A 27,872-nucleotide genomic window follows, 5' to 3' on the forward strand; every position below is an offset into this window, starting at 1 on the left:
GGTAGTTGCAACATCGTCCTGGCATCGCCACTATCAGACGAGGCCAGAATGATGTGCAAGTTATACTTAAGAATAATGTAGTCGTACACCACTACATTATTTTTTACCTACAGTAGTATTGCAGTACTTCTATATTACTAGAGATCCCAGTACAGGGGTGACATCGTCACTGTGACGAAACCCCATTAAAAAAAAAATAGGTTTAAAAAAAAAGCTATTGTACACAATTGGTGTTTTCATCAACAAAGCAGCAATTGCTTTTAGTTTCAGCAATCAAATGCAGATGGGCTTTTTTCCTACCGTTGAAAAAAAAATGAAAAAATATGCTAGTGTACGGTATGGAATTGCCCCTATGTCGGATTTGGCCAAACTGACCTTTTCACAATGGTCACCACAGGGTCACAGTACAATTTACAATACTAGAATACTCCTACTGAGTTTGTGCTCCAGTGAGATCAGTTGAGTGACTCAACCTGATCTGAGAATGGTGATGGGATTATGCTAATGGGAGTTTTATCACTGGTTTGCTAAACCTAGGCTAGCCGAGAAGACTAGCAATAAACTCAGCTAGACTCATAGCACTAGTTGTTACTATGGTAACCTTACCCCACTGCATTCAGTAAATTTAGAAAGGGCTAATGGGAATCTTATTGAACATGCAATAAAATATACAAAAGAATTAAGAGACAAGACGTGTCCAAAAGATTACTCGACTTCACTGGCGGCTAGCAGCTTTCTCGCACAATGTATTAGCATCACAATACAGTGGGAAAACGCTGCCAGCATCCTCGGCACCATGTCAAAGGGGCCACATATTCTAAATGTATTTTAGTTTTATTTAGGTTTAAGTTTTTATTTTGTGTTATTTTATAATATGTACTGTTATTGTCAAATTATAGTTTAAACTCGCCTATTACCTCTTCAAAAAATTAGGTACGTAATTATGGACACATCATTTACAAATAATTGCAAAAGATCGGAAAGGATTTACTCAATAAGGTGTTGAAGATGAAGAGTGTTTATTCAGATGTGCAATCCAAGGTTCTTGCAGATTTAAAGCAATTAATATTCCAACGTTGCATATTCATTGTACCTACCACATACCTACATCAAAAAATGATACACAGAAAATTGTTAATAGGTATTCCAGTAATTTTTCTGTTTAAAATGTAAACAAAACATGCCAACTTTAATAGTTTAGCTAAATTAAACTATTACAAAAAAACAGCAGATTAATGTGGTCCTATGTGATGCTACATTAAAATAGTAGATTGTTAACCAAGGGATGAAAGGCACTCATTTCTGCCGAGGTATTTTGGTGCTCGAACGCAGTGAGAGCGCCAATAGTCCGAGGCAGAAATGATGCCTTTCACCCGAGTTAAACACTCTACTTTTCATTTCGAATACGAGGAAAGTAAAATGCATGTGTTTTTTTTAAACATGACAAGTATACATTTTTATAGTATTTTTTTGAGGGTACTTTCAATTAACAATTCAGGCAAAAGTATCGTTATTTATGGAATGGAGAGTCAAATATTAGAATGGAAATTGTATAACAAATCCATTTAAACTCAAATTTCAATTGCGTATCGTAAAAAAATTAAAAAAATCGTACTTCGAACGTAAAATGCTCTAGTGCAGACACGTATCATTTTCTGCACACCTTTTAGAACAACAATGACCCTCTTTCAGAGCATGAGAAATGAAAATGTTTTTTTTTAACTTATAATTTAAAGAACCGATTTTTTTTAAATAAACCAGTAAGGCAAAATCTACCTTCGACAAAAAAAAACAAAATCTAACTGTAGCTTAAAAGACATTTATGTAGTAACTATTTAAAAAGTATCAAAATAAACGAAGCGCGTATATTTTTAATAAATTCAATAATAACATTTTACGCATTGAAAACAGAACACTTACTTGTTTTTATATCTTATCACTCGTCCTGTCAATGTATTAGAAATAATCACAACACGCTGATTTACAGTTTATCGTTCACAAAACACTCAAAATGCTTAATTTTCGTGAAATAATCTAATGATTTGTTTTCTAAACACTTGTTTACGCACTTCCACACCTGTCGATTGATTTGATTGACAAAAAATCGGAACGGAAGGAAGGAAATGTAAGAATTTGCAATGTTTCACATGGTATCCCTGACCTCATTTATGAAATTTAATCAAATCTAATTCAAAACGTAAGAAATAATCAAATATGTGTTAAATATGAAATATCATGTATTAAAAATTGATCAGTCTTGTTTTAAATTAAATATTGCTTTATTAGTTTACTGGAGGTTAAAAAAGTAAACTTCTAATAATTGTACGTATTTTAGACTGGTCACCCTTCAATGCCGCATACGTTCCGTTTTACGGATTATTCCGTCAGCGCGCAGCGTTAGAATTTGGTTTGAAAGCACAGATTTAAAAGTCAAATGGAGCATGTAGCTTAACCGATTGCAAAAAATGCGAATTACTAGTAACTGTAAGTCTTCTTTTTTAAATCACTATCACATCAATGAAGTTACAAGGAGTAAGATCATATCACTTACGGCGATTAGGGAATTTTATAAATTATTATGTGTAAACAAATACATGGAAAGACAAGTAATTCAAATATAATTTTATTTATATATTTATTACAATAATAATACAATATTGCGTTTCGATTAAAACTATATTAAAGTACCTATACAATTTGGGTTATTAGTTATATTTATATCCGGACACTTTCTGCTATGAGTGACAGAGCAATAACTAACATATACCTCTCTCTGTCCCTCTCAGCAAAAAAACGTCCGGTGATAGGATACATTTAATAACCCCTTAATACAGTTTAGTCCTGTATTTTTTTTTTACTAACTAAAGTGAGGCAAAATAGTCTAATGGCGTTACGTAAGCGACATTCTCGTGCAATGCCCCAGCAACGCGTCACAGATATATTTAAATATATTTCTAATATATTGTGACAATAGTGTTAAGAATAAACATAAAACGGCGGAAAAGCAAGTGCATTTAGGTTATTTTAAAGTGCCGCCACTGTTGCCTAAATAAATTTAAAAAATATTTGAACACTATTTTTGTCAAATGAAAAAACTACTCATAAAAAGCTGACGACCTTTAAAATATCTCAAGTAAAATATAATTAAAAATACCTTAGTATTTAAATCTACCCTATGGTCAAATATATTATTATAGTACACTTTATCACCACAAGTTGATACATAATGTAAATCTAGCAAGTGAGAATTAAATTTCTCTGTGATCTCCTATATGACAACGGATTACAACGACCTATTTCATTTTTCAATGTATAGTTACAATATTTAGCAGTCCTTTGCAGACGGTTTAGTTGACGCGTGGCTCACTCCGCGATTTCGTCGCGTCGCTACAAGTACATGCGGCCCACACCAATTTTGGTGTCTAGCAGTGGTTGCCGCGCACCGCTACGAAACGGACGCCTGTTCGCGCTTGCTCTTATATCTCGTAATAGACGCGTTTTGTTAGAGACTGAACCTTCTGTACCTAGTACTATTATTTATTCTGTGGTTTCGATCCGATTTCAAACCGGTTTTAGGACAAACCATACCTCTTATTGAAAAATAATTAATTAAACGAACCGTTTGTTTAGCTACTGATAGTTAAATAAATCATTTTTAAAGTAGTCCTAATAATTTTTTCCACTAAATAACCAAACCGGTTAGAGGAAACCGGTTTTTAAGTCGCGTATCAAATGTCCAGATCTTGCACGGGATTGCTATATTTAGTTTGTTTTTTTAGGATAAGAAAGAACTCTGTAGAAGTAAGCTTTATGATATTTATTGAGCACTTATTGCAGTATTGCGGTATAATAATGAAAACATCGTAACTGCGTACTTACACAAATTTTAACCGCATATAGTGCCACGACCTTATGCTTACTTCTGTAAAGTTTGAATCCCACTAGAATGTTGTATAATTAATGACAAACGACGGTGCCCCCGGGTATCAGCAAAGCGCGGAGGCGGCGCGCGCGCACTCGCTGCTCCAGTACACCCCCCCGCAGCCCCCCACAAGGCTCCATACGTATGGAGTGAAGAATTCCTCGGGCCTCTCCTCTTCCACGTAGCGGAATTTTAGGTCGGGGAATTTCTGGAGAAAAAATTGGTTTCAAGTCAATCTCAATGAATTTGTTTCCGTGTATTTGAGATAATTTTACACAGCCCCAGCGACCCCAATCCAGGAGGATATTTATCTAGTTTACCTTTAACCTGTCACTGGACCATTGCTCGGCCCCTTTCTTGATGCACGTCAGCACCTCTGTGACGCTGAGGTCGCCGCCGGCGCCGTCTTGGACCCGTTGGAGGCGCGTCGAGAAGTAACCTATCACCTGTAACAAAAAACGGGTTAAGTACATCAGAAAGCAGGGCAACGCATGTATACGTTTTTTCAAAAATGTATGGAAATTAACGTAAAACCAATTACAACCAAACGAAAAAAGCCGATGAGTCTTGCTCAAACGCGCGCAACACGTTTATTCACAACCTATTGTTACCTACTACCTGTTAAAAACGGGACCCTATTACTGAGACTCCGCTGTCCGTCTCTCTGTCACCAGGCTGTATCTCATGAACCTACACTTTGACGTTTTCACAAATGATGTATTTCTGTTATCGGTATAACAACAAAAACAGAATAAAATTAATATTAAAGTGGGGCTCCCATACAACAGGCGTGATTTTTTTGCCGTTTTTTGGGTAATGGTACGGAACACTTCGTGCGCGAGTCCGACTGGCACTTGGCCGGTTTATTCATACCATTTCAATGTTCTGCGTGATGTGATGAGGGTTGTTCTGGAAGAGCTGCCGCTTGTGCAGGAGACAGTACACCATGTTGGGGTTGTGCTGCAGCTGGTGGGTCAGGCAGGAGTTCATGATCTCCAGCAGCATTCGGAGTACTTCGTCTAGAACTTGAATGTGTTCCACCTGGAAGAGTAAATTTAAAGGGAAAATTGTAAAATACACCACTAAGACTGAAATTCGAATTCACGAATTGCGACCTTCCAGGTACAGCAGGGCAGGAACCGGTTTTTACTCCTTTTGAACATACATACATATAATCACGCCTATTTCCCGGAGGTGTAGGCAGAGACCATGGATTTCCACTTGCTACGATCCTGACATACCTCTTTCGCTTCCTTCACTTTCATAACATTCCTCATATACGCTCGCCGGTTTAGGGTGCTCTTGACCTGGCCTTTCTTCAGGATTTCCCCGAACTGATCAGAGAAAGTCCGCCGAGGTCTGCCCCTTCCAACTCCCGTTTCTACCTCTCCCTTATACAGTCTCTTTGTTAGCCTTCTTTCACTCATTCTTTCCACGTGTCCAAATCATCTCAACATACCTTTCTCAATTTTTGTCACTACGTCTTCGTTCAGCCCACACTGTTCCCTTATAACCCCTTCTCCTTTTGAAATGTCAAAAAAAAGTAAATCCGAAAACGTTTTCTGACCATTTCCAGGTTTCTCACTACTTGATTTAGCCTTGATATGGATGATAATTGATAAAAGCACAAAAAAACGTATTAAGCCGTAAACCGGTTAAAATTAAGACTTTAATTTTTTTTATTTTTTTATTAGCCTATTTTGGTGTCCCACTGCTGGGCAAAGGCCTCCCCTCGTTTTCTCCACTCGACCCTGTCATCGCCATTTTCCCACCATTTGGGGTAGAATGCGTCCAAGTCGTCCCGCCATCTCCTTTTTGGTCTGCCTGAACCCCGGCCTGCACCGTCTATGGTGCTCCGTGGGTCCCACTCAGTAACCATTTTGGCCCATCTTTCCGGGTGCATGCGACAGACATGTCCCGCCCAGTCCCACTTAAGCTTAGCGGTCTTGACGCCTACATCTGCAACTCTAGTTCTGGAGCGTAGTTCCGTGTTTCTGATTCGATCAGTTCTACGAACACCTAATATACTACGCTCCATAGCTCGCTGGCAAACCTTGAGTTTCGATTTTAGGGCCTCAGTTAATGACCAAGTTTGTGCACCGTAAGGATGGGCAGGATGCACATGTCAAGGAGTTTGCGCTTAAGACACAAGGGAAGGTCACCCTTCATTAGCGCTTTCATGGACCAGAAGCTCTTCCAGGCGTTCTCGATACGTCTATCGATAATTCGATAATATTTAATAATATATGAAAATAACGTATAACCCAAATCCTTTTGAGAGGAGACCGATGTCCAATTTTGGGATGCGCACATGCTATAATGAAAACCTATTTTCAACACTTCGCTTGTTTACCTAGTGAGCAAAATCAATATTTTTTATTAAAATTTATATAGGTACTAACCATTTCTTCTGTTTTTTCCTCTGCGTGATGTGGTAACTCTATATTGTTAATATCACCGCCTGAAAACAAAAGCAAGAATAATTTGATTTTTTTAAACCAACACGTAATCGAAAGTAAAGTGTTAGAAGATCTTTCAATTTACATTCTTACGCAAAAAGTTATATTTACGCACGTGCAAATTAAGCTATAAAATATACTTCTGCTATTCTAGATCCAGGATAGAATAATTGTTAGTAAAGGATTACAATATATTTATTTAAACCTTTGGGAAACAAACAGGCAAAGACAACACACATAGTAAATCAGATAACACATTCACAAGCCACACGTTTCCACTAATGAATTATGTTGAAATTCTAATAACAAAACTTCCGTGAGACATATTAAATATATTAAAAACGGGTCACTCACGTGTTTTAAGTCGAAAACGCTCGACATGTTTCACTCCGTACCGAGCAGCGTCATCAGGAGCTTGCGCTGACGGTGACGGACCGGCGCACGGTGGGCTGGATGGCTCGAAAAGAGGACATTCGCACTTTTTTCAGAAAATCATTTTTTGAAAAATGCTATCCAATAGAGAATTATATGAGGAACAATAAATGTGGTATACATTTTTGCGAAATAAGGCATATTGACAGCAGAAAAAAATAAAGTCTGTTTTTTTGTATGGGACCCAAAAATAGGTATCTTGTTTCTCAGAAACTATTAGAGGTCCCGTCTTCTACCTTTCAAGACTTTGTTTTTCTACTTTTATAGAGTAAGAAACGATAAGCAGATTTTCTATTCAGGTGCTGTTTTTTTTTTAGTCCAGTAAAAGTTAACACATTTTCGATTTTTTCGTTTATGTCTTTTTTGGGATGCCACAATATTTTTTGATAGTTTAATTCTATAATATTAATAACAAGTTACAGATGCGACGATTTTTACTTTTTTTTTTGGGAAACAGTTGATTTTGGTTCAAATTTGTTGTTAGTTATTTACAACTCAATCATTTTATGGAAGACGAAATAGTGAGTATTCTTTTATCTTGAAACAATTATTATTCGCAAAAACAAAATGAATCATAAAATGTTAATTATATTTTACAATATGGTCAAATAAGACTTATTTAAAAGAACGATTTAACTAATAGGCCACCACTTAATTATTGCATAAACGTATATCTTATAATGTCTTTAGTTAAAGATTATTGTATTGTAAATGCGTGTTAATTTACTACAATTGTTTAACTGATAAACAATATGCATAATACTTAATTTAGAAGAGTTCAGTTAACTAATGATGTCATTGCTAATGCCCCTCGATGCTCATCGCTAATTGATGAGATTATCACCATGTAGCGATGCTCCTATTAATTAGTGATTTACACTATTAGGTAGTAGTTTCTTACCTAACATTAATGAGTTTTATATTAAGGGTGAACCCCAGATTACGTTTCACTTAAGTGGGGATAAGCTAAAATTATAATAAAAGGATGATATACTTAACACATAAATTAGTTTCTCGAAAACAATACTCGGTTATCGTTTCTCAGTTAGTACGGAATTGACTATACTAATAATAATGGAAAGTCTTGTTAACAATATTGATTTGTTTAACGTGTTGAATAATATTGGATCTTTATCGGACAATACAAAGTTATATGGATACTTGAAGGTGACATTAAACTTATCTGAAGAACAAGAACAGTTATATGTGAAGTTTTGTCAAAGGTACTGCTCAAATATCCAAAGAAGATGGAGAAAGTCTAATCGCATTCGTGGCGATTTTATGAAGAATAACAGGGAATGGCTAAGCAGGGCCATATGTTGGCCAAAAGATGATTTGTCGGTGGCCGAAAACTTTCAAGAGGATGATGATGACGATGACGCTGAAAATGTTCCACCAAATAAAAACATTGTGGAATCTTCATTTGATCCCGCAACACCTTCATCTTCACGGAAAACTTTTGAAGACCTTTCGACGAGACAGAAGAGAAGACGATTAGAGCGGATAAGCAAATCCTTATCGCCCGAAGAAGTGAGTGCAGCTAACTGTAAACAATTAAAGCAGGGTGGCCACGCGAGTTTAAACAAGATTATTGATTATTTGCTGCATCACCCAGAAGACATAAAAAATGTAGATGACTACATACACAAACAAAAAATGAATAAGTTACTATCACCAGAGAAAGCTTTAGCCTTAATGACTTCATTGAAACTTACTAAGTGGCAGTATATTAATTTACGTGATGTAGCGAGTGACCAAGGAGTAAATTTATATCCATCATATTTTGCCATTCAGAACGAAAAACAAATGTGCTACCCTTCGAATGAAAATGTTGTTATAACTGAAGATGGTGCCAGAATAAAATTACAAGCTTTATTAGATTTAACTGCCAAAAGGCTTTTGAAGGCGATTGGAGGTGAATACGAAAACAAAGTTTTGAAGCTGCAGAGTAAATGGGGTTTTGATGGAGCTTCTGCACAAAGCAACTACAAAATGAAAACGCAAAGTGAATTTGATGTGTCAAGCGTTTTTATGGCTAGTTTAGTACCACTTAAGTTAACATGTGATGGTGAAACTGTATGGGAGAATGATAGACCATCATCAACTGGGTTTTGTCGTCCAATTATGTTTCAGTTTACAAAGGAAACAAAAAGCATGGTTGAAAAATATAAATCCGAAACACAGGCGGAAATAGATGCCCTTGTGTATACTGAAATTACTGAATCTTCTACGAAAGTAGAACACGAGCTTCACTTGACAATGATTGATGGGAAAATTTTTTCATATCTGTCAGAAACTAGCTTCATGTGATATTTGCCGTGCTAAACCAACGGAAATGAATAAAATTGATGATTTAAGTAAAAAAATTATCAGAGAGGATATGTTACAATATGGGTTGTCGTCATTACATGCCTGGATTAGGTGTATGGAATACTTACTTCATATAAGTAATTTAACTTTTTTATTATAAACGTATCTTTTGCTTTACACTCTTTACTTTGAGTCATTTGGTAATAACATTATTTTTTTTAGCTTACAGATTGCAATTCAAGAAATGGACCGCAGCAAAAGAGAACAAGATTTTGAAGGAACAAGCGAAGAAACGGATTCAAGACGAATTTAAAACTGGGATTACTAATTGATGTCGTTAAGCAAGGAGCTGGAACAACAAACGATGGTAACACTGCCAGACGCTTCTTCTCCAACCCTGAAATCACAGCCCGTATTACGGGAATCGATGTCAATGTGATTCAACGATTTCATGTAATTTTGCAAGTGATTGCTTCTGGAGAACATGTAAATATAACAAAATTTTCTGACTATTGTCGTGAAACTGCAGTTTTGTGTACAAGTGAAGAGTTATACGCGCGGTATTATATGCCATCTAGCGTACACAAGCTTTTAATACATGGGGCTGACATAATTAAGCATTTCGGCATGTTACCAATTGGAAAATTATCAGAAGAAGCATCAGAAGCGAGGAACAAAGATTTTCGCAATGTGAGAGAACACCATGCTAGAAAATGTAGCAGAACCATGACGAATGAAGATATTTTGCACAACTTTCTTATATCTTCTGATCCACAAATAACTCTTCTAAGGCCACGACTAACTAAGAAAGCTAAAAAACTCTCACCCGAAGCTTTAAAATTACTAATTATAGAAAATAATACGAGCGACGACCATGAATATAATCTTTTTGAAATGTTAGAAAATACCAATGAATAACTTTTTCACTAAGTGTAGAAATTTTTGTATTTAGGTATATGTATTTTTTTAAGAAATGTTATTTATGTATCGTAATTATTATACCATAACCATATTACTTTTTGTTGTTTATTGTTTATTTTAAATGACATGTGTCTATTGTAAAACATTAGATTATTTCTTTTTAGTTGTATGAAAAATGTAAAAAATGTATTTAGGATTTTTTTATAACTTAATAAACGTTACATATACTATGTGTTATTATCATTTTTACTTTTAACTATCGAAATATAATGTAAAAACCCAAAAAAGACATAAACGAAAAAATCGAAAATGTGTTAACTTTTACTGGACTAAAAAAAAAACAGCACCCGAATAGAAAATCTGCTTATCGTTTCTTACTCTATAAAAGTAGAAAAACAAAGTCTTGAAAGGTAGAAGACGGGACCTCTAATAGTTTCTGAGAAACAAGATACCTATTTTTGGGTCCCATACAAAAAAACAGACTTTATTTTTTTCTGCTGTCAATATGCCTTATTTCGCAAAAATGTATACCACATTTATTGTTCCTCATATAATTCTCTATTGGATAGCATTTTTGAAAAAATGATTTTCTGAAAAAAGTGCGAATGTCCTCTTTTCGAGCCATCCAGCCCACCGTGCGGCGCAGACTGCGGGCCGCAGCCCTCCGCGCCCGATGACTCGGCGCGGGCGCCGGTGGCGGCAGGGGGGGGCGAGAAACTACCCTCGTTTACGGCATTATTGTCAAATGATGGGTGGCACACAACACTCACTACGTCATTTGCTAGTCACCGGTCCGTCACCGTCGACGCAAGCTCCTGATGACGCTCCTCGGTACGGAGTGAAACATGTCGAGCGGTTTCGACTTAAAACACGTGAGTGACCCGTTTTTAATATATTTAATTATGTCGAAACTGTGTGGCTTGTGAATGTGTTATAACAATTACGACAATTATGTTGCTCAGTAAAATAAATATATCTTAGTAAAATCCTGTATTAACCTACAGCCTTGAAGAATATAACCAAACGGAGACGCCATGTCTGTAATTTTCTGTACAAAACAGTCTGCCAATTTTTGCGGGGGAGGGGAACGTCAAATGTATACGTAACGTAAAAATAGCCATGTCAGATAAACGTCAGTCCATACATTGTGTATGACCATTGGCCGACTATTTTATATATTATACAAAGGGGAACGCCTGTTTATGGCTACTCCGTTTGGTCCGTATCCTCTAAGCCTACAGCATCAGAAGTGGCTAAGCGGGTGAAGTGGTCAAAACTATCCAAACGCATTTTTTTTGTAAATAGAATAATGGACGTTAGCTGTTTTTGTTCCTGACTGTAGTTGTTACCTTCTATTTCGTTGCATAACCTTGCTCTTCGTTTGGAGAGCGTCTCAAATAGCGACACTAGCCTCTGCGCGACGTAAGGGTGAAGGTTTCTGAACTCACCTGGAACAAGTCGGAAAAGTTATCGCTTTATATGCCTGCATCACTGTCAGTTGCTATAGGGACCGCGCGCGTTGGAGGGTCTGCCATCTTGTGGCCTGAATCGGAACCATAAACATGTACATCACATGTACATTGACACTTCACGCCAAAGCAAGTGCTGCCATCTTGTGGGCTACTTTGGAATCATAAACTACACATTTACGCCTCGCGCCAAAAATCTGACGTCTCCTGTGCTGCCCCCTACAGTTTATGCCGCTCCCTATTACAAGGAAAGAGATTCAACATGAATATTTGGGGTGTGTTTGAGTTATAGATACAGAACAAATACGGCGAGTATTTCGCTGACACCATATTGGGCTTTCCGCCAAACTAGAAGGGTTATCAAAAAGATCCTAATATGTATATGCCAATTACTCAAGTTTTGGTAATTCATTTAAAAACAAATGAATTTTTGCATAAGTTCAATCTAATGTGAACCTTAAAATGGAATGCTAAGGTTGAAATTCTATTGACTCGTGATAAAGATACTTACATGGCGGCTAAGCAGTTGGTATGTACGTATTTATCTCTTCTTCTGCACTTAATATCTTTTTACTTATAATTATAACTAAAGTGCTAACTGGCGCGATCGGTAGGATCTCAAATCTCAACAATGTAGCGAGTTCTATAGAAAATCGTGTCGAAAATTTACATTATGGCATTTATGGCCTTTCTAATACAGAAATTAATAATAAGGATATACTTACAGCTCATATTAGCGATGGCAGCGAGACAGTTAGTATGTAAATATTTATCGCGAACGCGCGCCATATTGTACTGCAGAGCCCGGACTAGTACTAACACCATTAGTCCGTCGAGTGACACTTCTGATATCTGACGCTCTGTGTACCAGGGAATGTTCTTCAATGACTAAATATACTTAGAGCTCAATAACTTACTTACTTTTTGCTTATAACTAAAGTGCTAACTGGCGCGGTCGGTTGGATCTCAACAATATAGCAAGTTCTAAAGAAAATCGTGTCGAAAATTTACATTATGGCATTTATGGCCTTTCTAATACAGAAATTAATAATAAGCATATACTTACAGCTCATATTAGCGATGGCAGCAAGACAGTTAGTATGTAAATATTTATCGCGAACGCGCGCCATATTGTACTGCAGAGCCCGGACTAGTACTAACACCATTAGTCCGTCGAGTGACACTTCTGATATCTGACGCTCTGTGTACCAGGGAATGTTCTTCAATGACTAAATATACTTACAGCTCAATAACTTACTTACTTTTTGCTTATAACTAAAGTGCTAACTGGCGCGATCGGTAGGATCTCAACAATATAGCAAGTTCTATAGAAAATCGTGTCGAAAATTTACAATATGGCTTTTCTAATACAGAAATTAATAATAGAATGTACTTACAGCTCATATTAGCGATGGCAGCGAGGCAGTTAATATGTAAGTATTTATCACGAACGCGCGCCATATTGTACTGCAGAGCCCGGACTAGTACTAACACCATTAGTCCACCGAGTGAGACCTCTGATATCTGACGCTCTGTGTACCAGGGAATGTTCTTCAATGACTAAATATACTTACAGCACAATAACTTACTTACTTTTTGCTTATAACTAAAGTGCTAACTGGCGCGATCGGTAGGATCTCAACAATATAGCAAGTTCTATAGAAAATCGTGTCGAAAATTTACATTATGGCTTTTCTACTACAGAAATTAATAATAGAAAATACTTACAGCTCATATTAGCGATGGCAGCGAGACAGTTAGTATGTAAATATTTATCGCGAACGCGCGCCATATTGTACTGCAGAGCCCGGACTAGTACTAACACCATTAGTCCACCGAGTGAGACCTCTGGTATCTGACGCTCTGTGTACCAGGGAATGTTCTTCAATGACTAAATATACTTACAGCACAATAACTTACTTACTTTTTGCTTATAACTAAAGTGCTAACTGGCGCGATCGGTAGGATCTCAACAATATAGCAAGTTCTAAAGAAAATCGTGTCGAAAATTTACATTATGGCTTTTCTACTACAGAAATTAATAATAGAAAATACTTACAGCTCATATTAGCGATGGCAGCGAGACAGTTAGTATGTAAGTATTTATCACGAACGCGCGCCATATTGTACTGCAGAGCCCGGACTAGTACTAACACCATTAGTCCGCCGAGTGAGACCTCTGATATCTGACGCTCTGTGTACCAGGGAATGTTTTTCAATGTCTGAAACAGGAAGACAGTATCACATATTGATCATGTTTTACTTAGGCTTTTAACTAAATGTGTCGTTCTCAAGTAAAAGGTACCACATTGTCGCTTGCCATAATGACGCTCTGATAGGTTATTCGTGTAAAGACACAAACAAATTTCGTCCTTATCGTAAGCGACAAAGAGGTACCTTTTAATTGAAAACGTCATAAATGATTTTTTTTGTTAATGAGGATAGATGTACTAAACTAAAAGCTAAAAAACTAGTTTCGTGAAGTTAAGAACTGAAATTTTGCAATGTATTCTGAAATTATGTTACATCAAGTCTAGTATTATTTGTAAATAGTCACCATTAGTATTAACAAAGATTGATATAACTCCGTAATAGATGGATACAGTCTAAGGAAAAAACGTGCCTCGAAAATCACGAAAATATGATTCTCGATCAGATGGCGCCACTAGTTTTGGCCTACACTCGTATAGAGGGCGTTGACTGTTTCGTTTGTTATTTATAATTTTAACGCATACCAGTGAAAGAACATGGGTCAAAATCATATAAAAATAATTAATGCAAATAAAAAAATCATTTATCCATATTTAAATACATTTTATCGTATTTTTATAAATATTTACTTTTAGTTTTAAAGTGTGTCGACAGATGGCAGTGAATTTACTGGGGTTACAAAATTTACTATGACAGTACCGCTCTAGTATAAGTTACTCTATGGTATTAAGATTATATTGCCATGCCCTAACAGGGTACCATGTACCGACTTTATAATGTTTCAATACCATCTTATGTAAAATGAACATGGACGCAATAAAGATATATGAAATATGAAACTTGTAAAAATCCCTCTAAATTTGTTTTTTTAATTTTTTTATCAATTTTGCATATCTCTATAATTCGTTTTTTTAGCATCAGCAAAAAGGTAAACAATCTTGATGTGTCTTTTTATTAAAAAATTCTTTTCAAAAATTAGTACTCATGAAAGCAAAATAATGTAAAAGATCGTATATGATTTATAATTGTAACATATTTGCTGTCACTTATTTTTCAAGTGATTTAAAAAAAAAGATTTCAAGATCGCTTACCTTCTTTCTAAAGGGGCCCACTGACTATCAGTTCGCCGGACGATATCGGCCTGTCAGTTAGAACAAAAATTTGACAGTTCGGAACAACTGACAGGCCGATATCGTCCGGCGGACTGATAGTCAGTGGGCCCCTTAATGCTAAAAAACCGGCCAAGCCAAAAAAAGACAGACAGACGGAAAGACAGACGGACAGCGGAGTCTTAGTAATAGGGTCCCATTTTTACCCTTTGGGTAAGGAACCCTAAAAACGAACTATATCATGTTTTGAGTATTTTTTTAAATAATATATTTCAGCCTATATACCCACTGTCCCACTGCTGGGCACAGGCCTCCTCTCATGCACGAGAGAGATTGGATTATAGTCCCCACGCTAGCCCAATGCGGGGTGGGGACTTCACAAACATAAATATGTCTAAATATTGTATGCCTGTTATGCACACCTGTTTAGTCTTAAGTTTTTTTTTGTTGTATACCGTGTAAGCGTTTTGGTGAAATACTTTCAGCTTATATGTGGGAAATAAATAAAATGAAATGAAAGGAAATTAAACACCTTTGAATTTCTTCGCAGATGTATTCAGGTTTCCTCACGATCACGATTTTTTTTTTAAATAATGATACAAAACGACAAGCGGATCCAAATACATAGAGGGTTTTCTAGGGTTAATTAATTTTACTTACGATAAGATGCACATTTTTTATAAGAGCGTCGTCTTCCGTAAGTATAAGTAACACGATCAGCGACATGTATATATGGTGTGAGTTGCTGTCTGGCGCGTTATATAACACTTGTAGTATAGGAACTATCTGCAAACATAAGAAAATACATATTTTAGGCTTGTTCTTACCAAAGATAGATATAACTCCGTAATAGATGGATACAGTCTAAGGAAAAAACGTGCCTCGAAAATCAAGACAATTTGATTCTCGTTCAGAGGGCGCTACTAGCTTTGGCCAACTGTCGTATAGATGGCGTTGACGGTTTCGTTTGTTATTTAACAATTTTAACGCATATCAGTGAAAGAACATGGGTCAAAATCATAAAAATAATTAATGCAAATAAAAAAAATCATTTATCCATATTTAAATACATTTTATCGTATTTTTATAAATCTTCATTTTTAGTTTTAAAGTGTGTCGAGAGATGGCAGTGAATTTACTGGGGTTACAAAATTTACTATGACAGTACCGCTCTAGTATAAGTTACTCTATGTTTTTACCGTGGCTCATGGCATCCTGGAGTCCACTTGACAACATACCAATACATATACATTCGACATAGTAACATGTGGTGCTCGGCAATCTGTTCGTGATCTGGGTTCTGGCAGAATTATTAGTGCTTCACCCGAAAGAGTGGAGCGTATTAGTGAGCCAGAACCCTTTTGTTTTGCTGCAACGCACACAGCAACCCTACCTACCTAGCTTTTATTGATGATAGATAGATAGATAGATAAATTATTTATTGCCACAACAAGGATTTTTTTTTTTTCAAATTATTTTTACACACTTATGCTATACTTAATCTAGACAATTTTGATGCTTCTTGTTCTTTATTTTATTTTTATTTTGGTATTGTTATTGTTTCTATTTTTTTGTCTATAAGTGTGTATTGTGGCAAGCGAATAAATGGTTTATCTATCTATCTAACATCATCATTCGCTTGCCCTTGTCCCATTCACTTGGGGTCGGCGCAGCATGTCTTTTCCTTCCATACATCTCTGTCACCCGTCATCTCATCATTCACTTGCGTTAGTTTCATATCATCTTTCACACAGTCCATCCACCTTTTCCTCGGTTTTCCTCTCCTCGTACTTCCCTCCACATTCATTCTTAATACCTATCTCGTCACATGACTTTCATCCCTCCGCATTACATGCCCGTACCATGCTAGGCGATTTGCCCTTACTTTTTCTGTTATGGGTGCAACTTTCAGGCTTCCTCTTATATACTCATTCCTTATCCTATCCATTCTCGTCACGCCACACATCCACATCATCTCCGCTACATGCAATCTCTTTTCATCCCTCACCTTTAGGGCCCAACACTCTGATCCATACATAGGGGAATTGTAAAAATAGGGTTTATTTCGCCAATATAAATAATTTTCTTTTACTTTTACGTAATCAACCGTACCAAACGAGTGGGAATCAGTTTACGCTGAAATTTGTTAAAGTATTTTGATTATAGTTTTTATTTGTCGATCTTCGGTAATGCTGCCACACAATATACATTAGTTTTTTTTATACCTATCTGTTCGTATTAAAAAATATATAGCTGTGTCCATTTTACAATTTCGAGATATCTCAACTGATCGCGTCACGTTACCTTACCAAAGATAGATATAACTCCGTAATAGATGGAAACAGTCTAAGGAAAAACGTGCCTCGAAAATCACGAAAATTTGATTCTCAATCAGATGACGCCACTACCTTTGGCCTACCCTCGAATAGATGGCGTTTACGGTTTCGTTTGTTATTTAACAATTTTAACGCATATCAGTGAAAGAACATGGGTCAAAATCATATAAAAATAATTAATGCAAATTTAAAAAAAAACATTTATCCATACATTCTACGGTATTTTTATACATCCTCATTTTTAGGGTTCCGTACCCAAAGGGTAAAAACGGGACCCTATTACTAAGACTCCACTGTCCATTTGTCTGTCCATCTGTCTGTATGGCACCACTGTCTGTATTTCATTAATCGTGATAGTTAGACAGTTGAAATTTTCGCTATAACAACAAATACTAAAAAGTACGAAACCCTCGGTGCGCGAGTCCGACTCGCACTTGGCCGGTTTTTTAGTTTTAATCGTGTGTCGATTGATGGCAGTGAATTTACTGTGGTTACAAAATTTACTATGACAGTACTGCTCTATTCTATTATATCCTCTTTGCACTTACCAAGTGTTCTATGTGCTCCACGTTGCTGACGTGCCGTTTGTAGGCTTTACACGAGTGCAGCATTAGATACAGAAGTAGTGTAGAATGCTCGCAGCCCGCCGTGGCGCATAGGGCTTTGTGGAGCTGTGGACAAATTTGCCATCAGGATACAAGATGGAAATATTAACAATATGAGGAAATTATAATGTGAAATAAAACTATAAAAACGGATTATATCGCGTATATTGAATTTATAATACATCTTGACGTTTCGAACCCTTTGCAGCGTTTGATAATAATTCGAAGTTTTATTTCATGAGTAACTATCGCGGTAACCGAAGACAATATTAAATTATAATGTTCCAAAGTATTATTTAAGCTAAAAAATATGAAATAAGAGATACATATAGTGTCCTAGAAAAGAAGAGAGTCACTTTGATCCCTCCTGGCACTTACCGCGGCCATGTCTATCCGCGGCGGCGTCATCTCCGGACCCGTTCCTTTCTCTGGCTCCTTCTGCGGCGTTGTGGCTGTATCTATACAACAAAAACATTTCTTTAATTAACGAACACGTTACGGCGCGTTACACGGGGGGGAGGGGGGTCAAAAATCTTCGAAAATTGCGTTACATAATATTAATGCCCCCTTACTTACTGGCAGTATCGGCAGCAGATAGGAGCGCCTGGCGGTACAGGTTGCGCGTCGCACAGTGGTTCGCCAGCGCGAGCAATAGAAGGCAAGCCTGAAAAAACAATAAAATCAATAGAAAACTCCTAATAATTTGAAACTACCTTAAATAAATACTTATTAGACAAAAGTTATTACTCTCTGAAGGTGTTTTTCGATTATACTTCCCGAAGAAAGTAGAATGTTAGTTTTTTTGCCATGTACTTAATAAGATTAATTTTAAGTATAAGTATGTACTTATAAAAATAGATTGCTGTGCCCTTAGGTCTGTATTCTTGTAATATTATGAGCAATTTATATGTTTGAGTTTTGATGAATATGTACATTAAGTAAAGAAATAACTTTTAAAAATCTTAGACAGAATTACGAGCGCCATTTGAGCGCCTAGCGAGAATATGACGCACTTATTGTAATTTGACCATCTTTGTACCATATTATAAGAAATAAACATTTGTACATATTTGTATTAATTTATATTTTAAAACATGGACCACCGTAAATAAAAAAGTAGTCAAAAAACCTTGCGTGATTTGTGCACAAGCCCTAAAGTTATCCTACCATTCATATTCTGTGGGAGCTTGTTTTAGATTTAGGTACGTACTAGTATGCACTCCAGGGATGCATGCGCATTGCATCTGTTATGCATAAAACTAACTTTTAATGTTGTAATTTTAATCACAGTAATCAATAAGTACGTATTAGGTAAGATAAAATAATAATAAGAGCGCACCGCCAACACTGTTACACAGTTTGGCGAAATTTTTGTAACGAAATTAATTTATATTCTCTTTATATAACAATAAATAAAAAATAATAAAAAATATATATGAGGAAACAGACATCCTATTACGTTAAACAGTATAGTAAATGTTTGTAAATAGTATAGTTTTTAGGGTTCCGTACCCAAAGGGTAAAAACAGGACTCTATTACTAAGACTCCGCTGTCCGTCTGTCTGTCACCAGGCAGGAACCGTGATAGCTAGACAGTTGAAATTTTCACAGATGATGTATTTCTGTTGCCGCTATAACAACAAATACTAAAAAGTAGAACCCTCGGTGCGCGAGTCCGACTCGCACTTGTCCGGTTTTATTTTTGTATTAGTTATTAATAATCACGCAAGAGCGGTGCCTCCCAATAGAGGCAAATATATTGCTTACCGGGAGACACCATCCCTCAAATTATGTGTACATTAGAATTTTGTATTGTGAAAAATAAAAAGGAAAAATATATTTATTTTGCACACACAAAGATGGGAAATTGCAGATGGAGTATACATGAGGTCCAGGTTGCGCGCATACAGCGGTACATATATAACAGTATGAACAAAGATAGATATAACTCCGTAATAGATGGATACAGTCTAAGGAAAAAACGTGCCTCGAAAATCAAGAAAATTTGATTCTCGTTCAGAGGGCGCTACTAGTTTTGGCCTACAGTCGTATAGATGGCGTTGACGGTTTCGTTTGTTGTTTAACAATTTTAACGCATATCAGTGAAAGAACATGGGTCAAAATCATAAAAATAATTAATGCAAATAAAAAAAAACATTTATCTATATTTAAATACATTCTATCGTATTTTTATAAATCTTCATTTTTAGTTTTACAGTGTGTCGACAGGTGGCAGTGAATTTACTGGGGTTACAAAATTTACTATGACAGTACCGCTCTAGTATAAGTTACTCTATGGTATGAACAGGGGTCCCCAAACTAGGCATAGCCTGTATCTTGGGCGACCAGTTAGTCAGTTAGTGAATTAAAAACTAGATTGAAAAAAAAGTATGTCTAAAGGTAAAGATAGGTGCTAATGCTAATAACCTTAGCTACTAGGGATTTACGTTGGTCAGTCTGTCAGTCAAGTCTCTTAAGGCTAACCTAACCTAACCTATAGGAGGTTAAGTGTCTATTGTGTATTCATATCTTATCAGATGATCATGTAGGCTTACCTGATTAGCCAAAGGATGTCTTTGTTGTAACTCTTCCATCAAAGTGTGTCTGTCTTGTGGGGGGTTGGTGTAGATAGTAGGGGCAGCAGGACTGCTCAGGGTCAGCATGTTCCAGAAACCAGCTGAGAGGAGAATCAGAATTAAAAACTTGTAGTTACCTTTTTCATTTCTCAAGCTCTGAAAGTGGGTCATTGTTTATCTGTGAAGTGTGCAGAAAGTTATACGTTTCTGCTGTGGTTCTGCTCTATTAGCATAAGCAATTAAAATTAGATTTTTTAATGGATTTGTTGTACAATGTCCATTCTGATTATGAAACCTATTCCATAATAACAATACTTTTACCTAAATTATTAATTAAAAGTTTTTTTAATTACACATGTATTTTACTTTCCTCGTATTAGAAAAGGAAAGTAGTGTTTAACGGCATCATTTCAGCCTCGGACTATTGGAGCTTTGACTACTTTCGAGCGCCAAACTACCTTAACTGAAATGAGTGCCCTTCATCCCTTGGTTACCAATTAACAATCTACTTAACTTGTTTTTTTTTATACTACGTCGGTGGCAAACAAGCATACGGCCCGCCTGATGTTAAGCAGTCTCCGTAGCCTATGTACGCCTGCAACTCCAGAGGAGTTACATGCGCGTTGCCGAAGCTCCTCTCCCTCGAGCTCTGGCAACCTTACTCACCGGCAGGAACACAACACTATGAGTAGGGTCTAGTGTTATTTGGCTGCGGTTTTCTGTAAGGTGGAGGTACTTCCCCAGTTGGGCTCTGCTCTAGATCTGGAATGACATCCGCTGTCCTGTGCCCTACCACACAAAGCGAGATGTCATTCACAGTGCCCATACCTCTCTTTTGGACGTAGTTTAAGGACATACCCGGGTCCAGGGACATACCCGGGTCCAAGGACATACCCGGGTCCAACCGGGTTGTTAAAGACTAAACCAGCCGGCTTAGCACGGTAGCATTTTTGTCGCCTGTCACCATGCCTGTCACGTTCTAACAAGTACCTAGTCGGCTCATAAGTTCTGTCATATACATAGTATCAAATAAAATCAAAAGTTTAAGTTTATTCCGTATAATTTGTACAGCGTTTGAAAGCTTATAAACTAGAGAATCTAAATGTATAACATTTATTCAAAATGACCGCCATAATTATCTACACAGGCTTGAAGACTTCGTGGCCAGTCGTCAATGGATTCACGCACCACTTTCATGTCGATATTGGCCACTGCCGTAGCAAGAGATTTTTTCAGCGAGTCTAGATTTGCATGAGGTTTTGAGCACACCTTTTCCTCTAAATACTGCCATATTTTATAGTCTAAAGGATTAAGATCTGGGCTAGAGGAGGGCCAATCTTCATGCCGTATAAAGTCGATTTTATTGGAGGCGAGCCAGGCTTGTGTAGACTTTGCCTTATGGGCTGGAGCAGAGTCCTGCTGGAAAACCCAATGCTGGTTTAGAAACATCGTATGGGATAGTGGTTTCACAATATTAGTCAACACCGTGTCTTGGTACACTTTGGCACTAGTTTTTACTCCTTTCTCACAAAAATGCATACTAGTGACGCCCGCATAAGAAACTCCCAGCCAAACCATCACAGATGAAGGGTGATGACCTCTTTGAATACGGGGAATGCTATTAGACGCTTCTTTACTATTGCGAGCGTACACTCTATCATTTTGTTTATTACAGTTTTCTTCTATGTCAAAAAATTTCTCGTCCGAAAACAGTATACAACGGTGCTTATTTTTAGCGTACTTCTTCAATAAAGCTTTAGATCTTTTAAGCCTTAAAGCTTTAAGCCGACCATTGAGAAGATGGCCAGTTTTTCGTTTATAAGCACGAAGTCTCATGTCTTGATTAAGCACTCTTTTCACCGTGTTTTTGCTCAAACCCATCTGGAGGGCCATAACTTTTTGTTTCCTAGCGGGATTTCTGGCAATGCGTGCCCTAATTGCTTGTACAACCGCTGGAGTCCTAGCTGTACGCGGACGACCGCTTCTTTTCTTGTCATTTAAACTAGAGACCTCACTGTATCTTTCTATGGTACGATACACAAATCTTAGAGAGAATTTTAAATTTTCAAGTAGCTTAAAAATTTTAGTCGGCGAGTGACCACAACGATATAGTGCAATTATTGCGGTACGGCTATCTTTAAGCGTCCACTCCATGTTGAAGAAAACAGAAAATTGCAAAATTATACTACTCAAATATTTAATAAAGATTCGAAATTCAAATGCAGAACGGTTTTTGTTTTAGGAGTTCCAAATTTAAATTTTAAAGGCCAGTGACAGAACTTATGAGCCGACTAGGTATATGTAAGTGCGAAAGTGACAGGCATAGTGACAGATGATAAAAATGCAACCATGCTGACACCGCAGGTTTCAGTATATCTATTGTGTAGACAAACAAGAAATACTAACATGCTAAATTGACTAGTATACTGCCGCCCGGTACGCCCGTGCCGAACATGTGCGGCGGCGCGGCGAGCATGCTCGACAGATGGCTCAGAAGGATCTTCACTAGGAGGGGCGCCTGCATGCCATAGCGGCCTTGGAATAGCGTTCTGTAGATAAAAAATCTTATAAAACGAGTTGCACCACGCACAGCAAACTAATTAATGTTATAGTATAGACGGAGAGCTAGCTACGGAAATAGGTTTGTAATTTATAAAGCAACGAAATCCCTCTAAAGTCTAGTTAGTGTGCCATACTGTCATTATTAATTAATTCGGGCACCTGGCAGCTGTTCAGCGGTGTATGTAAAGGTAATATGTAAACTCACCTATAAATAACACTAGTCTCGATCATGCGGCTTTGCCCGTGTACTCCAGCGAACATGTACACACTCATGAGTACTAGAAGCGTGTTGATGCACTCCAAGTGGAGGTAGTATGTGTTGTCACTGAAAAAAAAAAAAACTTTTAGTTCTCTATAAACCGTCCCTCCTTAGACTTAAAGGTTCAATACCGCTTGTGAGTTTGGGATCGTCGACGATTCGTACAGCGCGCCTTTGGACTGAGTCGAAGGGTCTAAGCCGTCCAGGTGCTCCTGCCCAAAGGTGACAGCAGTACTCCATATCCCCATATGGAGCATTTGGGCATGACTTGCGATTTGTTTATATTGTCCCGGAGTAAAGTATCGTTTGGATCAGGGACCGGACAACCCTTTCCGCGATAAAACCCTTTCAATGGGCGACACTTAAACACGGCTAACACATTGAAAGACTTTCCCTTTTGAACTGCAAGCCCATTCATACCCTTACCTTTGACTAACCCTTACCGAAAAGCTAACCAAAAATAAGGCTAGCTCTTAATAAGGGTTACCCTTATCTTTAAGCGCTTTTTATAAAGGTTTCCCTTTGCGTGAAAGAGACAGGATTAGTATATATCTACGGTAGTGTATGAAAAGGAAAGAAAATACGTGCCTAGTCAAAGAACGCCGCCGTCGCCGCCGACGATCGCTCGGATTTGAAGTAATGTGTGCTTTATGAACAAGGTAGACGACTTAAATTAGCACGCTTATATGCTAAAAGGGAAGCCCTTTATAAGGCTAACCCTTATAAGCAATATGCAAGGTGTTGGTGAGCGGATGATAAGGGTTTTGTAAGGGTATTTGGGCTACCGATTACTCAAATGTGGTAGCTTTATATAAGGGTTTTTAAAACAGAAACAAAGGGTTTCGTCTGGCAAAGGGTATGGTGAGTTAAGCCTTATGCAATACCCTTATAAAACCCCGATAAGGGATAGCGGGCCGGTCCCTGGTTTGGATGACGCCTGTGCCTCATCGGTTGTAGGCTGGAATTAAAAAAAGCAACGAAACTCACGTGACTGGAACGTCTATGATGAGGCTTATAAGCGCGTCGACTAGCATCTCCACCCGACTCTCCGCGTTCAGTATCGGCTGTTTGGGTGACGCCTGTGCCTCGTCTGTTGTTTGCTGAAAAAAAATTGTCATAAATAAGGAAAAGTGATGCAACATTTTGTAGCCCACAATTTGACAGCTAAAATTGTTGGCATTGTACCCTAAAAATCCCCTTAATCCCTAGTTATAATGCATTTAAGTGTATAGGTATAGTCTGGCAAACACAACTTGTCAGTCGGTAAAAACCAGAAAAATAATACTCATCCCTTTCTATTGGGTGCTATAGCTTAAGACAAAGACAGTATGATTCCCTCTCTGTGTTTGAAATAAGACAGCCCTGGGCCAAACTATACATTTTGTTTTAAAAACCGGCCAAGTGCGAGTCGGACTCGCGCATCGAGGGTTCCGTATTTTTTAGTATTTGTTGTTATAGCGGCAACAGAAATACATCATCTGTGTAAATTTCAACTGTCTAGCTATCACGGTTCATGAGATAAAGCCTGGTGACAGACAGACAGACGGACAGGCGGACAGCGGAGTCTTAGTAATAGGGTCCCGTTTTTACCCTTTGGGTACGGAACCCTAATAAAAAAGGAAATAAAAACACTTACGTCGGCAACAGGCGGTCGCCGATCCTGCACTATAATATCAAGATGGCGGCAAACTTCAGATTCGGGAACCATCTCCACCAAATACTTGACCACGGCGCGGATCACGAATAGAGCGTTGAATGTCTGCCATGCCAGCATCACACTGGAAACAATACAACATTTTAAACTTCTAGATATTACTAGGCCTTTGCTCAGTAGGACACAAAATAGGCTATAAACATTTATACTAGTAGTTCTCCCCAAACTGTGAACAAAATTGTGGAATAGGACATATTACGCGAAACTCTGCGTAGGTGGCGCCACTACCACAATCTGTCATCAAAATTTCGTTATCTAACATCTCTGTTACTCTTGCATATTCGAGCGATAAAGAGGCAGATAGCGAAATTTCGGATTCGCGTTTCCCGTTTCCCAAACCCGCCTTGATGCATAAATGACATATTTTACTATCTCTGAAAACTTGTCAAAAACCTGTTAAACCTGTTAAGGGTCTGTGTGTACAGAACAGTTGAAATTTTCACAGATGATGTATTTCTGTTGCCGCTATAACAACAAATACCAAAAAAAAGAATAAAATAAATATTTAAGTGGGGCTCCCATACAACAAACGTGATTTTTTTGCGTAATGGTACGGAACCCTTAGTGCGCGAGTCCGACTGGCACTTGGTCGGGTTTTTTTAGAATTTTGACTACGGATTAAAGAACCTTCCAGGTGCTTACTTATCGCTGGTGGGTGAGGAGAGCAGTTCAGTGGCGCGTGTGATGAAAACATGCACTAGGGCGCCGAGGTTGCCCGTGTCTCCGTTGTTGGCTAGGAACTGTTGGAGGAGGTTCTCGGTGCTAGAGTCGAAGATTAGCTGCTCCTCGCTGGAAATCAATACATAAATACAGGCTGGTCCTAGAATGAAATGACCAACTTCAAATAATACATACTTCAAATATAAATATAAATATAAATTCTGAATTCTGATGCCAAATAATTATCTGATGTCGTATCAGGCTGTCAAAGAGAAGGCAGAGGACCGCGAAACATGGAAATTGCTCCACCGACAAGAGACTTACTCCTAAATATATGATGATGATGATGATGCCAAATAAGGGTAAAGAAGAAATAAAGCTTAATTATTTGACGAAATCAACAATTCAAACAAAAAAGCTATGATAATTCTAAGATGAGTTATTATAGCTTTTTTGAGTTATCAATAAATGCCCTATGCTCAAATGCCACATTTTGAATCAAACCAGACAAGTTGGGTAGTAGATTAAGCAATCAAAGTGTATTTTCGTTTTCCTATTGATTAAGCTGTGTGGAATATCATGGTAAACATAGAGACTCACACACTGCTAGGCGGGGTAATGTTGAACGACAACAGCTGGTTCCAGAACGGGTCATTTGGACTGATGATGTCTGGAGACACAAAGCGCTCCAACAGCTCATTGTTAGATAACTCTCCGTAGCGGCTGATTGCCACCCCCATCTTTCTGAAATTACCAAATTCAAATAATCTGTAGATAATAAATAATTCTGTTATCACTAGAGTGCTCACTGCTTGCGGTAGGAGCATTTTTGCTGCCTGTGGCTAAAAAACTGATTACTTGAACATAATACATTTGTCAAGGGTTTTTTTTCAAGTGCAAAACTATAATAAATGTAACTATTTCTAAGATTTAAATTTATTTATCCCATGATTACAAATATCCTTTATCTTAAACAAATAAACCATGTTAAATATGGGAGACATTACAAATTTAAAATGTATGACACCTCTTTTAATATCACGGGTTAAAATAGTAAATAGCACACCATGCCCCTTCTGCTTCCTCATCATCTCATCATGCTGCCATAAAATTGATATTTATGCAACAAGTGCTGAAAGTGTATGATTTCCGACAAGTGGAATCTTATTCACGAGCGAGCAAAGCGAGTGTATAAAGGAATACCAGTCGGAAATCATCTTTACGCACGTGTTTCATACAATGTTTTACTATGCATTGTGCGAGTAAATAAAAAAAACATATAATGGCAAATAAGTTTAATTATTAAAACATTGAAAACAAAAAGCACTGGTGCGGAAAAGAGCACTTTTCCGCACTAGTGCGAGAAAGTAGCACCATATGTACTGTAAAAAAAAAAATTAAAACAAAAAGCACTAGTGCGGAAAAGTAGTACTTTCCGCATGATATGGCTCCGTAGGAAACGCACTTTTCGAGCACATGCATTGTAAAAAAGATTGTGTCATGGAATGTCTTGGAAGTTATTAGGTACATGAAAATTGCGATTACACTTCATCAAATGGATGACATCATGAGGGAGGATGAAAGATAAAACATTACATTACAAACCATGGAATAAATGATAAGTAATTACTTGTTATCAAAACAGAGCTATATATTGCACTATTCATAGACAACTAGCTTTTTTGGCCAAATAAAAGTATTTTGAGGTTATAAGGTAATTAGTTAATTAACAAAATAAGAAAAAAAATGCAAAATAGAAAAAAAAGTATATTTCGTATTGACTATGACTATTTGTTTTATTGTATAAGTAAATTGGTTTTTATACAAAAAGAAACTGGTATGAGTCATAGGCCGACAATGTTGTTAACCGTAAATAATCAAGCAACGATGATTGTGTATGACTGAATAGTAAGTGGCCACACAAAACTTCACAAGCTCTCTGTCTGTACTGTCGGTACCATCTGAGTCGTGTAACTAACTCAGTTTTAGTTTAATTAAATGTACAATAAAGCATAGTTAAGAAGAAATTGTAAAGAACGTAGATTAAGTCGGCATTCGTAAGAGGATTAATTCTTCGACGGATATTAAAAACATAAATACAAACATACAAAACAATGGAATTTTATGTCAAATACGACACCTCTAGATCTATTGTTACTAACCTTAGTAACAGGTGATGTCTGAGACGAATTTATTGGAAGCAAAAGTGCAATTTTTTTCTTTATATCGAGTTTTTCACAAAAGTTTCATCAATTATTTTCCTTGGCCACGAATTCACTGCCGACTTGTCAGAATGTGACACTGACGTTGAAAATTGAAATAGATGC

General features: G+C 37.3%; 1 protein-coding gene across 1 annotated transcript; it reads right to left on the reverse strand.

Annotated features, from left to right (window-relative positions):
* Positions 1-2,609: 2,609 nt before the first annotated feature.
* On the reverse strand, positions 2,610-27,837 carry LOC134752919 (dymeclin). The gene is made up of 18 exons (XM_063688701.1): positions 27,708-27,837; positions 26,146-26,289; positions 25,528-25,674; positions 24,808-24,949; positions 24,159-24,271; positions 23,118-23,237; positions 22,757-22,899; positions 20,330-20,451; positions 18,351-18,438; positions 18,153-18,232; positions 17,718-17,840; positions 15,494-15,619; positions 13,573-13,735; positions 11,394-11,492; positions 6,325-6,383; positions 4,796-4,963; positions 4,243-4,368; positions 2,610-4,130 (listed from the first exon to the last, which is right to left on the reverse strand). Exons 2-18 carry the CDS (start codon positions 26,283-26,285, stop codon positions 3,987-3,989), a joined length of 2,103 nt encoding a protein of 700 aa, XP_063544771.1. The 5' UTR covers positions 26,286-26,289; positions 27,708-27,837; the 3' UTR covers positions 2,610-3,986.
* Between the last annotated feature and the right edge of the window lie 35 nt (positions 27,838-27,872).

Source organism: Cydia strobilella, chromosome 25 (genome assembly GCF_947568885.1).
Source record: "Cydia strobilella chromosome 25, ilCydStro3.1, whole genome shotgun sequence".
NCBI classification, from domain to species: domain Eukaryota; kingdom Metazoa; phylum Arthropoda; class Insecta; order Lepidoptera; family Tortricidae; genus Cydia; species Cydia strobilella.

What these genes read in the sequence shown, in the direction of transcription:
- LOC134752919 (XM_063688701.1), bottom strand. Translation starts at nt 26,285, where the DNA reads ATGGGGGTGGCAATCAGCCGCTACGGAGAGTTATCTAACAATGAGCTG. An exon ending in TCCTCACCCACCAGCGATAA is followed by an intron (nt 24,950 to 25,527) that starts GTAAGCACCTGG and finishes TATTGTTTCCAG; the next exon opens with TGTGATGCTGGCATGGCAGA. An exon ending in TCACGCAGAACATTGAAATG is followed by an intron (nt 4,369 to 4,795) that starts GTATGAATAAAC and finishes TTTTTGTTACAG; the next exon opens with GTGATAGGTTACTTCTCGAC.